The sequence below is a fragment of the Lepidochelys kempii genome, chromosome 7 (genome assembly GCF_965140265.1).
Source record: "Lepidochelys kempii isolate rLepKem1 chromosome 7, rLepKem1.hap2, whole genome shotgun sequence".
In the NCBI taxonomy this organism is placed as follows: domain Eukaryota; kingdom Metazoa; phylum Chordata; order Testudines; family Cheloniidae; genus Lepidochelys; species Lepidochelys kempii.
This window is the reverse complement of record NC_133262.1, coordinates 117,732,065-117,745,541: the sequence shown is the minus strand read 5'-3', so window position 1 is coordinate 117,745,541 and position 13,477 is coordinate 117,732,065. Positions and strand designations below refer to the sequence as shown.

Sequence of the window (13,477 nt, the reverse complement as noted above, 5' to 3'; positions counted from 1 at the left end):
CATTGAACTCAGTGGCAAAACTTTGGTGTCAACAGGGCAAGGATAAGGCCCCAGAATTCTGGTTTCCAGCTTCTTGCCCTCTTGTTTTCCTTGTTGTTTCCCATTTTGGTTCTTTGGCCAATGTTAAGGCTGAGAGATGAGGCTTAATCCATTAGGGCAGATCTTGCAAACACTTGTGCAAATTTTTTCTCACATCATTAAGTTACTCATGGGTAATTGTGCGATACACTGGCCTAGCATGTATGATCTGCACGCCTAGGGGCTGGCACCAACCCCTTTTTAGCTTCTCCTTTAGCTCCGGTGGTAGACTTCTGCAGTTCTGATGTCAAAGTTTCCAGGTTCAATTCCCATTGTGGGTCGTGGTGTCTGCATGCAGCCACGGTTTGTTACACATGCAGGAATGAGCCCTTAGTCCTTACCTCACCTTGCTGTGCACAGACACTGTAGTTTATATTCTCCAGGAGCACTGACTGCCCTGAGCTGCTCTGCCCATTAGCTACATCCATACCCTTAAAAGTGCAGTTTTCTGGCTTGAGCTGCAGCGCAGTGGTGATCGTCACAGTTTGCATGGCATTGGACAGTGAAGGAAATCCTGTCTAGTCTTTCCTTAACCAGATGCATAGTGGCTGCTATACAAGGTCTCAAATGGGGATAACAGGACAAGAAAGGGGCAAAGGGGGGGATGGGAGACGATGTCTTGACGGTCCCAGTCAAGAAGCAGATGAGGGTATAGACCATTCAATATGAAAAGGTTATCCACCAAGGCACTCACATTGGTGCATTATTTACCCTCACATTCTATTTCGGGCATCCCAATTAAAGGACATTTTGAAAAGAAGATTTATCATCCAATAAACGAATAGCTCAGGATTTCTTTTACCGCGGGCACCCATCCCTTCTGGCCCAGAAGGCCCCATTGCCAACTTGTCTTGAGCATTTGTCATGCAGTGAATCCCCACCTGTTTTATTGTGTTAGCAAAAACAAACATAGCTCAGGCAGAAGTTACGGGCTTGATGCCGAGATTAGTGGGTGAGGTTCCCTGGCCTGGCTAAGGCAAAAGGTGAGACCCGGTGATCATAAGGGTCCTTTCTGGCCTTGAAACCTGTGGGCAGGTCCACACTATAGGCTTGCATCGGTGCTACTGCAGCACTTCTGGTGAAGAGCTCTCCCGTCAGCTTAATAAGTCCACCTCCACGAGAGGCAGTAGCTACGTGGGCAGGAGGTAGGGTTTCCAATTTTCTAATCACAGAAAACTGAACACCCTTGCCCCGCCCCAAGGCCTGCTCCCCGCTCACTCCATCCCTCTGTGACTCGCTCTCCCCCACCTTCACTCACTTGCTCATTTTCACCAGGCTGAGGCAGGGGGTTGGGGTGCGGTCGGGGATGTGGGCTCTGGGCTGGGGCCAAGGATGAGGGGTTTGAGGTGTGGTAGGGGGCTCCGGTGATGGGGCAGGGGTTTGGGAGGGGGTGAGGGCTCCAGTCGGGGGTGCAGGCTCTGGGGTGGGGCCAGGGATAAGGGGTTTGGGATGCAAGAGGGGGCTCCAGGCTGGGGCTGAGGGGTTCAGAGTGTGGGAGGGGACTCAGAGCTGGGGTAAGGGGTTGGGGCGCAGTGGGGAGAGAGGTGTGGGCTCCGGGACGGAGTTTGGGTACAGGAGGGGCCTCAGGGCTGGGGCACGGGGTTAGGAGGGGGTGAGCCCAGCGTTTACCTCAGGTGGCTCCTGGGAAGCAGTGTCATGTCCCTCCAGCTCAGGGGTGGCCAGGTGGCTCTGTGTGCTGCCCCCGCCCACAGGCACAACCCTCAGCTCCCACTGGCCATGGTTCCCAACCAATGGGAGCTGCGGAGCCAGCGCTCAGGGAAGGGTCAGCACGCAGAACCCGTGACCATCCCCGAGCCGGAGGGACATGTCGCTGTTTCCAAGGACCTGCGCAGAGTCAGGTAGGGACTCGCCTACCAGCCCCACTGCACCACCTAACTGGACTTTTAACGGCCCAATCAGCGGTGCTGACCAGAGCTGCTAGGGTCCCTTTTCGACCAGGTGTTCTGGTCGAAAACCAGACAATGGCAACCCAAGTGGGAGAAGCTCTCCGACTGACATAGCTTTGTCTACACAGGGCAGGGGGTTAAGGTTGGTATAACTACATTGCTTCGAGGTGTGGATTTTTTACACCACTGAGCAACATAGTTATACTGAAGTAAGTGGGTAGTGTAGACCCGACCTATGAAACAGACACAGACATAGAATTCTGCATAGGACATTTCTGTCTCGAACTTCAGTTAGTTCACACAGTGCATCTCCCTAGGGCTGGTAGTGGAAAATAATGGCACACAAGAGATGGGTCTTAGTTAGTCACAGTTTTGTCTACCCGATCTATTTTTAAAAGTCCCAAACACTTATTATTTTAATGTACAATTTCTACTGCAGTAGCACTTAGAAGCCCCAGCTGATTTCAGGGACCCATGCTTGTCACTGCACAAACACATAAGAGGAGATAGTCCCTGCCCTAAAGAGCTTACAGGCTGCATAGAAAGACAGAGGAAAAAAAGGGTGGGAGAAATAAAATAGTATCATCTCCACTTTAGAGAGAGAGATTTGAGATTCAGTGATTTACCAAAGATCACACAGGAAGTCTGTGGCTGAGTCAGGACTTGACCCAAGAACTTCTGAACTCACTCCAACATCTTAATCACATGATCATCCTTCCTCTCCTAACCAATGGGGACAAGCCACATGTGGTCCTTGTGAGCTGTTCTTCTGCCTGTCTGCAGCAGAGCATAGTATTTTTATTTTACAAATATATTTCTGAAGGAAAAAGGAGAAAACAAACCCCAAATGCTAATATGCACCATGGGTGAAATCCTGGTCCCAACAAAGCCAATGGCAAAAACCCCATTGACTTTCAATGGGGCCAGGATTTCACCCTCTAGCTATTTCCACAGCAAGCTTCCAAAGCTATATACTGTTTCTACGCGGTGGTGTACAGTGATCTTATTCTGATCACTCTTTTCTGTCTCATGTAATGAGCTGATCATTTCCCTTCACTGATGATAGATGTCCACAAGAAGACAGAAACAATCTGACGGTCAGTTAGAAAAAGAAAGAAAACCCTTCCCTTAACTCGTAAGCACACAGTTCCCTTTCTAGGCATGTGCTTTGTCCCCACGAGCCTGAAATAGAAACTGATGTGGTACACTGATTACAGAAGCAAAGAACAAGGCTTTGATTAACTGTTAATGAATCCCCCAAGTGACAAGCGAAAGATTCTGAAGAAGGCAGGAAGGACTGTCCCCAAGCACGACCCTAATAAAGTCTGCACTGCAATATTAGAAACTCTGAGATCTATTAGCAGTGAAACCCATATTAAGGATGCCATCAGTAACTCCTGCTTTCTAAGTAACTATTTTAAAGTATCCCCAAGGTTTCCCGTAGAATTCTTTTCTTTGTTTCCTTGGGGGGTCACTTAACCTGGTCACTCTATTTTTAAGAGCATAGCTGACCTTTCCCCTCAGCAGTAAATATAATCATGTGTTAAGTTAAAATCACTTCTCTATAATTATTTACTCACTCAGTGATTAAAACCAAGCAGCACTGAAATTAAAGTAACTGTCCCACTAGTGAAAGATGCAACCGAATCCTCCGCCTTGACATTTCAAAGCCATCAAATAACTGTAGCCACATTACCTGCTTTCTGTAGCTTTCCCCTCAAGTTCTGATTCCTCTTGCCTTTGATGGAACAAATACCAGTTGGCCCTTTGATCTCCCTTAATAAGCTCAGCGTTGCCTGAGAAAGCAAAGGGCAAACATTAATTGTCTTCCAGACTTTGGCCACAGTAAACTTTCTTATCCCACAATGCATAGCTTTGAAGGCAAGAATGTTACAGTACAGGAAACTTCCACCTAAGATTCTAGACCAGAGATGCTCATACTGTGGTCCATGCACACTGGTGGTCTGCATAGCACTTAATGGTGGTCCATGGACAGTTGGAAGCTCAGAAGATGCATCCTCTTTACATCCAGCTTCTATTATACTGCAAGAAAAGCAGCTAAAAAATACATTAAGACTGGGATTTTCAAAGAAGTTTAGTGAAACAAAGACACGCAACACCCACTGAATTTCAGTCTCAGCTTCAACACTTTTTTCAATACTCCTTTTCTCCACGTAAGTAACTGCTGTAGTTATTACGTAGATGTTATGGGATTGTGAGGAAGGAAGGAAGTTCACATCCGTGACACGTGAGTTCTATTAAGATGGTCTCAACCCTATGAAAAGTACGACATACCCTGTGCTAGCTCTCTCATACTTCTTTTGTGTTAATCTGTTGATGGATACACTGTACAGTATACTGCTGGGGCAGCATGTAATGTCAGTGACCCCACAGATAATGTATTCAGTCATCAAGCTATAATAGTTTAATCGTCGGCATTCATATAGAGCTTTACACATTCAAAGCATTGCATAGACATTAAGCTTCACAGCAAGCCCATGAGGTAGATTAGTGTTCCCTTCCCCGTTTTACAGTGGAGAAACGGAGGCAGAGTTGCAGTAACATCAGTAGGGCCAGTCAGCGAGTCAGTGGCAGTCAGGACTAGATCTCAGGACTTCCTAGTGCCCAATGCAGTGTGCATTCTTCTAATTTAAATAATCAAATAGACAAACCTCTTTTATGAAAATACTAAGCCGGCATCTCTAATCTATGCTCAGCAGCAGATTTCTCTTTATGAAGCCTGCTCTTGTTTAGAACGTGTGTGTAGACATGCACTGACAGCTTAAACATACAAAGCAAGTTTCTATGCAGAAAAATAGCAGATCCGATGCTTGTCTTCTATGGAGGGTTATATCATACAGCTTTATTTTGGAAATAACTCATTTTGGATGAAAGAAACAAAAAAAATTGGGACAAATCATATTTTCCTGTCATAAAAGATTTTAGTCTAATATTATCCTTGGTCAAGTCATCTATAGACTTTTCCTATCTTAAGCCCATTCTGTCAACTGACAGCACCAGGACACTATTCATAAAATGAGAGACAAGATAACTTAACCTACCACATTAAGCAGGTAATGTTTGAATTGCAATCTTGCATGTCTAGCCCCAATATATGGGTTATGTAATAAATCTAATATTACTGAAGATTTGTTTTTCATTTCTATTCAGAAATTCTGATTTACCAAGTATTTTCTGTGTGCAAGACAAAACGTAACAGTATCTGTTTGCACAAATGCATATGACACAGCAGGAAGTTCTGTCACTGTGGCTCTGATCCTGTAGACATTTTGTGCAGGCTCAACTTTAAACATGCAAGTAATTTCACTGAAGTCAGTGACTGCTCACAGGCTTAATGTTGAGCCCATGAGTAAAGGTTTGTAGAAGCAGAGGATAAGTTCATGTGTCTACGGGATAGCACATAGGTTAGAGGTGAGCCTAAATTTTCAAAAGTGATAAGTGATTCTGGGGTGCCCTGCTTAAGACCCCTTACAGGGGACAGATTTTCAGAAAGCACTGACCACCAGCCCTCAGGCTTCTTTAGACCATCTCAAGCAGGGGCACTGGAACTAGGGGCTCAGCACTTCCCTCCACCCTGGCTTGAAGTAATAATAGCAACCAAATGCAGGGCTTCCAAGCACCCCCTCTGTAAAATTGTTCCAGCCCCCCCCCGATCCCAAGTTGTGCACCCAAAAATTTAGGCACCCCAAAACCAAAAGAGTGAATTTGTGTGGGGGGGTGGAGGGTGAGAAAACCTGGATTTGTGCTGGAAATGGCCCACCTGATGATCACTTTAGATAAGCTATTACCAGCAGGACAGTGGGGTGGGAGGAGGTATTGTTTCATATTCTCTGTGTGTATATAAAGCCTGCTGCAGTTTCCACGATATGCATCTGAGGAAGTGAGCTGTAGCTCACGAAAGCTTATGCTCTAATAAATTGGTTAGTCTCTAAGGTGCCACAAGTACTCCTTTTCTTTTTCCAAAACCACTAGTCACTTTTGAAAATGTACACCATGCTATTTACCTTTTATTATTGTTTTATGCCAATGACTATGAAATTAAAAATAAATGACAGCCTGCGTTTACCAGTTTAAAAACTATATTTTTTTTCTGAGTAGCAATATTCTGTTAATGAATAGCTGTGAGTAGCTGGGACATGGAAGAGGGTTAGGATTGTTGATAAGACATGGTATAATCTGTGGGTTATAAAAAAATGAAATGCACACAAAATATTGACGTTCACATTCTAAGGCAGACACTGTCTAAAAATAATAATTCTGGGACTATTACCATTGTCAGTTCAAATGGTGTATTTATTCCATGCCCTAGATGAGGGGTGGGCAAACTACAACCCGCGAGACAGATCCAGCCCATCAGGGCTTTGGATCCGGCCTGCGGGACTGCTACTCCCATAGCGCCGCGGGCCCCGAGCTGCTCGCGGAAGCGGCCAGCACCATGTCCCTGAGGCCCCTGGGGGAGGAGGGGCAGAGGGCTCCGTGCACTGCTGTCGCCTGCGGGTACCTGCCCCGAAGCTCCCATTTGCCGCAGTTCCCCACTCCGCACACTGCCCTCACCTGCGGGTACACCCCCAATGGGAGCTGCAGAAGGTGTACCTGCAGGCCCTCTGCCCTGTTTCCCCCAGACCCCAGTGCATGTTGCTGCCAACCCGGAGCCGCTCCAGGTAAACGGCGCCGGGCTGGAGCCCGCACCCCTCCCGCATCCTAACCCCATGCTCTGAGCCCCCTCTCACACTCCGCACCCCTCCTGCATCCCAACTCCTTGCCCTGAGCACCTTCCTGCACACTGCACCCCGTCCCACACCCTGCATTCCCTCCTGTACCCCAATCCCCTGCCCCAGACCTACATTCATGACCCCGCATGCAATTTCCCCACCCAAGTGTGGCCCTCGGGCCAAAAAGTTTGCCCACCCCTGCCCTAGATATTCTGTCTTTTTGTTCTGTGTACAGCCTTGCTCCATGACTGGGGTTCCGAGGCATTATGGCAATACAAATAGTAAATAAATAATAATAATTAATAATTCACACCACATTCATCCTCATGATAGCTGAGCCTCAGGGACAGTGTTTGTCATAATCTAAATGGAAGGCTGCTATTCTTCCATGGGGGCAGGACATACCTGGGATCTGCACTGACTATAGCCCTTTAGAGAAACTCGATATCTAGCACTAAGCTTACAAAATATATATATCAGCGATGTGTGGTCACTGGTGCCAGATTGCCCAACTACACCTAAAACATACTTTCATACCGCTACGCACACGTGCTGTCTAAAACTTTGGTATTACAAGGGGCTATATATTAATAAAATGTAGCAATCTAAAACCCCTTGTCTGGTCTACAGAACGTTGCTAAACCAAAAAAAAAAAAAAAAAAAGGCTAGAGCTGAAACTGGCAACGTTACCAGCAACTGTTACAACCCTCCCCTCCCCATATAAACCCTATACACAGAGGGTGTCCAGACTTCCCAAGGCACAGCGTCTGCTTTCTTTAGCCCCGCAGGATCTGACTCCCATCCATCAAGACTTCATGCTTCGGCTCCGCATTCCTGTTCCTCGGTGTCTGGGCAAACGAGCCTGAAATGCAGCACGCTGAAGTAGGCTCTGTTTGGGCAAGACCCCCAGAAGCCGGATTTATCTAGCCAGCCGGGCAAACCCGACAAGCCGAAAACACCCCCCCCCTTCCCTTCCCTTCCCTTCCCTTCCCTAGGGCAGCACCCCTGGGGCTTTTTGCACACATCGCCCTGCACGGGGTCTTGTCTGATTGTTACCTTTGACACCCTATTTAGCACCATCAGGTTCTCTCCCCCCCTGCCCTGCCCTGCCCTGCCCTGCCCTGCCCTCTCAGCTCCCCCTCTGTGCACCTGGCGGAGGGCTTCAGACGGTGCCCTGCCCCCTGCGTGCACAGGATGCGGCGGGGCTTTGCGCCCCGCAATTGCCCCACCTGAGATTGCCGCCGCCGCCGCTTCCCGGAGGCTGCCCCTGCAAAATTGACGTCCCCGCCCACGTGGGCAGCCCGGGCGGAAGCCAGGGGTGGAGCGAGCCCCTTGCCGTGACGTCACCGGAGCCGCCGCCGCCGCTTGCTCCCCGCTGCTGACGTCAGGAGGCGTCAGGCCGGCTCGCGTTCATTGGCGGCCCGAAAGCTGCCGGCGGGAGGCGGGGCGCGTGGGCTCGCTGCTTGCACGAAACAGCGTTGGCGAGGCCCCCCCTGGGCGGTGCATGGCGGCTGTCTCTCTCTCTCTCTCTCTCTGTCTCTCTCTCTAGAAAGAGCAGCAGGGCTGTTCCAAGGAGACCGGTCGATTTAGGGCCAGCAGCCGTCCCTGTTGGCACTTTACATTATTTTCATGCATGCAGCTAGTCCTGGGCGGAGAGAAAAATAGTGGCTGTGAGTTCATCTGGGGTCCCCTCTCAAATCCAAGAATATCACGAACATTCATTTTCCGTAAAGATGTCCAGTTCTGCCAAGCTTAGTGTTGCAGCAATCCACGGAGAAAGTGCTGTGAGCAATGGTTGCAGGGATGGATTAAGGTCAAAGCAGAGTCACCATCATTTGGGGGGGGCTATTAGAAAGACTGGCAGACCATCCTCCCGGAAAGCCCTTCCTTCTACCCCTTGTCTCCTGCCGCCTCTTCAGCTTCCTTCCCCCATGCAGCTTCTCCCAGCCTGCGCCTTGAATTTCTCTTGAGCCCTTGTGCCTCCATCCTGTAATTTCTTGGAGCCTGGAGGCCCTGTGCTCACTGAACTGCAGTGTTGTGTGTGAAGGACTGGGAACTGGGTTTCTAACTGATTTATGGCTGAATTCATGTCCCTATACCATACCTCATGTCCAGGTCCCAAAGTTCCTACCTTAGGGCTCTTTGTACTCAACGTGAATATTCACTTGCTTAAAGACATATGCTCGGGTAATTTGCTGGATCAGGACCAGAATGCTGTCAGCCACTTGCAGGATTGCGCACCTATTCACAAAGTGCAAGGGACATGTCCCCTAAAGTCACTGTGGGTTGAGAGCTCAGCACCTTGCTAGATTGATGCCTAAATCAATCCTGGCCATCCATGTCAGAGTTTCCAGGGTTTCCCATCTGGATTTTAACAGGACAACCTCATGCTTGGGTCTTCAACTCACTTAGGGGACCTCTGAAGTACCATCCTCTCGCTGTGTGTTGTGAATAGACCACATTACGATGGCTGGGTTTTGTCCCATTAGAGAGTAGGAACTCTAAGTCAAGTGCTGGCTGGAAAGTAAGCGAAGAGTACACATTCTGGCCTTGATCCTATGTAGTGGATAAGATCAGTAGGGACCGACTGGATCTAGAACCTAGGGTTAGCTGAATTCTCCCTCTCCCTCAGCCTGATCTCCCTAGCGATTGTTTCATGGGGATGCGAATGGCTGGGGAACACACCGCAGCTGTTGTTAACAAAAGCCACAACAAACAAACAAACTTTCAGCTTCTCTTCGTTCCCTTTCACTTGAGTTCAACAGTGACAACCTGTCTTCTTACCAGAAGCTCCTCATCCCCGTCCTCTGTGCTTCCCTTTAGTTGCACACAGTTAGCATGTTTTTAACGAGACACCTGCAAGCATCTCTGTGCCACACCGGAGGGTTTAACCCGTTGTTTGCATACTGCTGAATAAACTACATCATTGCAGCCACGGCCTGGTGGAGTGAGCATGCACACTTGAGATGGAGAGCACACCCTGGCTGTGCTGTTGTTTACCTGTACCATGGAGAGCCATGCTCAGGAGCAGTTAGGGGAATGCTGATACACAGGCTGCATGGGCCCATAACAGCCACTGCTAACTTCATCATTTCTGAGTCTCAGGAAACAATGCTTACTGCCTTGTCTGTGGCATCTTTCTGGCAGCCAGATAACAATACCTAGTTCCCATACAGCACTTTCATCAGTAGCTCTCAAAGCACTTTAAACATGCAAGTAATTCCACTGAAGTCAATACCAATAAGTCTCGAGCCACACTGACTTCGTGGGGGTGTCCCCAATGCTTTCTCAGTAGGCGCTCAATCCTGCCAGTTCCTGAGAGCATCCTGGTCCCGATCCAGCAAAGCACCTAGCTTTAACCAATAAGGGATCAGTATCATTCTCCCCATTTGTAAAATGGGGATGCTAAGGCACAGAGAGGGAAGTGACTTGCCCAGGGTCACCCAGTAGGCTTGTGGCAGAGCCAGGAATAGAACCCAGGTCACCAGAAACCCCATCAAGTGCTCTATCCACTACTAGGCCATGCTGCCTTTACCACCCTGATGTGTTGGGGCCACGCAGCTGCTTTGACTTTATTAGACAGGCAGAAGGAAGGGGTGAGGGAGGACAAAGAGCCATGGGGAGGGGAGATGAATAGCAAGAACCTCCTAGTATGGGGGAAGCAGAGGAGGTGGATTGATGAAATTGGTGCCCCATGGCTGTTCACCCCTCTCTTCTAAATCTGTCAGCCCATGACAGGCTACTGTGTCTACTCTCTGCCTTTCCTCTCATCTCCTCCCTCTGTTGCAGTCCTATAAACAGAGGTAAGGCTTATGGGTTAACAAGCTAGGTCAAGCCTTTCTGTACCAGTCCCCTCACTTAATGAGAACCTTTAAGGGACTTTAACTCAAGGTCACTACCATTGCGTCCCCAGCTATTTTGCCTACTGGGCCTGTGAACAGCGCAATGATGGCATTCATGACAAATCAGTTATTTATCCCTCTGGCCTTTTGCTACATTCTCTCCTTCCTCCCATCCATCCTCCTCCTCTTCCTCCCATCCACCCTCCTTTTCTTGTCTTAGCTCATATGCAGAATTGCATTTTGAGTGGTTCAGACTACAGCTACTCAGAAGATTTCCAGCTGAATAGTTTTCTGTTGGAAAATGCCAGTTCAGAGACATGCAGATTCCCCAGGCAGGGAACCTCCAAGCTCTGACGGTCCAACACATCCCAGCTCAAATCAGGGCTCTCAGGGTTTCAATGACAGCCAGTCCCCTGGCAGTGCAGTAGGGATCAAAGCAGGGCTGTTTGATCTTCAGGCGGGTTGATGAGTCTCATCCGTTTGGGTTGTTTTCCTAAATGTGGTTTTGGAACTCCCATTCTGCATGGCATTTTGAAATCTCAAGTTTTTATTTCAACACAGAATGACATGTTTTTGACATTTCAGCATTTCCGGCAGAACAGGAATTCCAGCTACTGACCAGCCCTAGTTAAAACATCTGAACACTGTAAAATATGTTTTACTTCACAAGCACAGCTAGCGTGTAAGGATCATACCTTTATTTTCTACATTCCGCGTCCTGGAATCTCTAAGGAATGTTGCCTTTTGCAGTGTCAGGTACCTGTTTTTGTGTTCTGCTCAGGGCAAAGGAGACACATGCTGTGTGCTCTTGTAGCCATCCTCCTGAGCTGGAGGGCACAGAAAGAAATAACTGCATCCACCTTCTCCACCCTACAGGATCATAACACTGGGCCACACGTTAGCAGAGTAACCAGAATTATCAGACAAGCCCAGCCTAAATTCTGGAAACACTGCTAGTATGATGTTGATTTCCTTGACCATTGGCTGCAGGAGAATCAATCTCCAAGTAACCCACCAAGTGCAGCTAGCCACCTAATTGGGCAGAAAGGGAGTGAGACCAGCAGAATAAGGACAATGGACTTCAAAAAAGCAGACTTTGACAAACTCAGAGAAATGGTAAGTAAGGTACCATGGGAAGAAAATCTAAGAGAAAAGGGAGTTCATGAGAGCTGGCAGTTTCTCAAGGAGCCAATGTTAAAGGCAAAGGAAAGAGGAGAAGAACAGTAAGAGGCCAATATGCTTCCATCAGGAGCTCTTTAATTACAAGAAAATCAAAAAGAAATCCTACAAAAAAATCAAAACATGGACAAGTTGCTAAGGAGAAGTACAGAAGAATAGCAAAGGCATGTAAGACAAAATCAGAAAGATTAAGGCACAAAATTAGTTACACCTAGCCAGGGATATAAAACAATTAGAAGAGGTTCTTTAAATACATTACGAGCAAGAGAAAGATGAGAGAAAGTGTAAGTCCTCTATTTAGGAAGCAAGGAGAACTACTAACTGACAACATCAAGGAGGCGGAGATATTTAATGCCTGTTTTGCATCAGTCTTCACTAAAAAGATTAACAGCGAACAGATGCTCAACACAGTTAATATTAACAATAAGGGGGAAGGCACTCAAACCGGAGTAGGGAAAGAACAGGTTAAAGAATATGTAAATAAGTTGGATGTATTCACGGGGGCACAGCCTGATGAAATTCATCCAAGGGTACTTAAGGAACTAGCTGAAACAATCTCCAAACCATTAGCAATTATCTTTTGAGAACTCATGGAGGATGAGTGAGGTCTCAGAGGGCTAAAGAAGTGCAAACAAAGTACCTGTCTTTAAAAAGCGGAACAACAAGGACCCAAGGAATTATAGATCAGTCAGTAACTTCGATACCAGGAAAGACACTGGAACAAATAAGTAATCAATCAATTTGTAAGCACGTAGAGGATAATAGGGTTATAAATAATAGCCAGCCTCATTACTATGAGGTGGTGCACAACTGGTTGAAAGACCATGCTCAAAGAGTAGTTATCTATAGTTCACTGTCAAACTGGAAGGGCGTATCTAGTGGGATCCTGCCAGGGCCAGTCCTGGGCCCAGTACTATTCAATACTTTCATTAATCATTTGGATAATGGAATGGAGAGTATGCTTGTAAAATTTGCAGATGATACCAAGCTGGGAAGGGTTGCCAAACTTTGGATGACAGGATTAGAATTCAAAACAACCTTGAGAATTGGAGAATTCATCTGAAATCAACAAGATGAAATTCAATAAATACAAGTGCAAAGTGCTACACTTTGGATGGAAAAAATCATATGCACAGCTACAAAATGGTGAATAACTGGCAAGGTGGTAGTACTGAACAGGAATTGGGGGTTATAATGGGTCACATATAGTGGAATATGAGTCAACAATGTGATGCAATTGTGGAAAAGGACTGAGAATATCTGGGGCGTATTAACAGGAAAGTCATATGTAAGGCCCCTCTGCCATGTACATTGGCCATACTGGACAATCTCTACACAAAAGAATAAATGGACACAAATCAGACGTCAAGAATTATAATGTTCAAAAACCAGTCTGAGAACACATCAACCTCCCTGGACACTCAATTACAGACCTAAAAGTGACAATTCAACAAAAAAAACTTCATAAATAGACTCCAACAAGAAACTGCAGAACTGGATTTAATTTGCAAACTGGACACCATCAAATTAGGCCTGAATAAAGACTGGGAGTGGATGGGTCATTACACAAACTAAAAACTGTTTCCCCTTGCTAATTTTTCACCTTACTGTTACTCACACCTTCTTGTCAACAGTTTGAAATGGGCCATCCTGATTACCACTACAAAAGTGATTTTTCCTCCTGCTGATAATAGCCCACTTTAATTGATTTGTCTCATTAGAGTTGGTAAGGCAACCC

The 13,477-nt window shown here is 47.0% G+C and overlaps 1 protein-coding gene across 4 annotated transcripts in view; it reads right to left on the bottom strand.

The window, feature by feature from the left end:
- The window catches only part of XPNPEP1 (X-prolyl aminopeptidase 1), a 44,240-nt gene extending 36,207 nt beyond the window's left edge, over nucleotides 1–8,033 (bottom strand). Inside the window, exons 1-2 of one of the 4 annotated variants that reach the window (XM_073354424.1) lie at nucleotides 7,948–8,033; nucleotides 3,682–3,781 (exon numbers count right to left, since the gene is read on the bottom strand). Coding sequence is in view for 1 of the 4 variants with exons in the window: in XM_073354422.1 (XP_073210523.1) it covers nucleotides 3,682–3,955 (274 nt within the window). In the remaining 3 variants the exon portion in view is untranslated. Of the gene's footprint in view, nucleotides 1–3,681; nucleotides 5,754–7,468; nucleotides 7,597–7,867; nucleotides 7,890–7,947 lie in introns of those variants that run through there. The other 3 variants (XM_073354426.1, XM_073354425.1, XM_073354422.1) reach the window with 3 other exon arrangements.
- Between the last annotated feature and the right edge of the window lie 5,444 nt (nucleotides 8,034–13,477).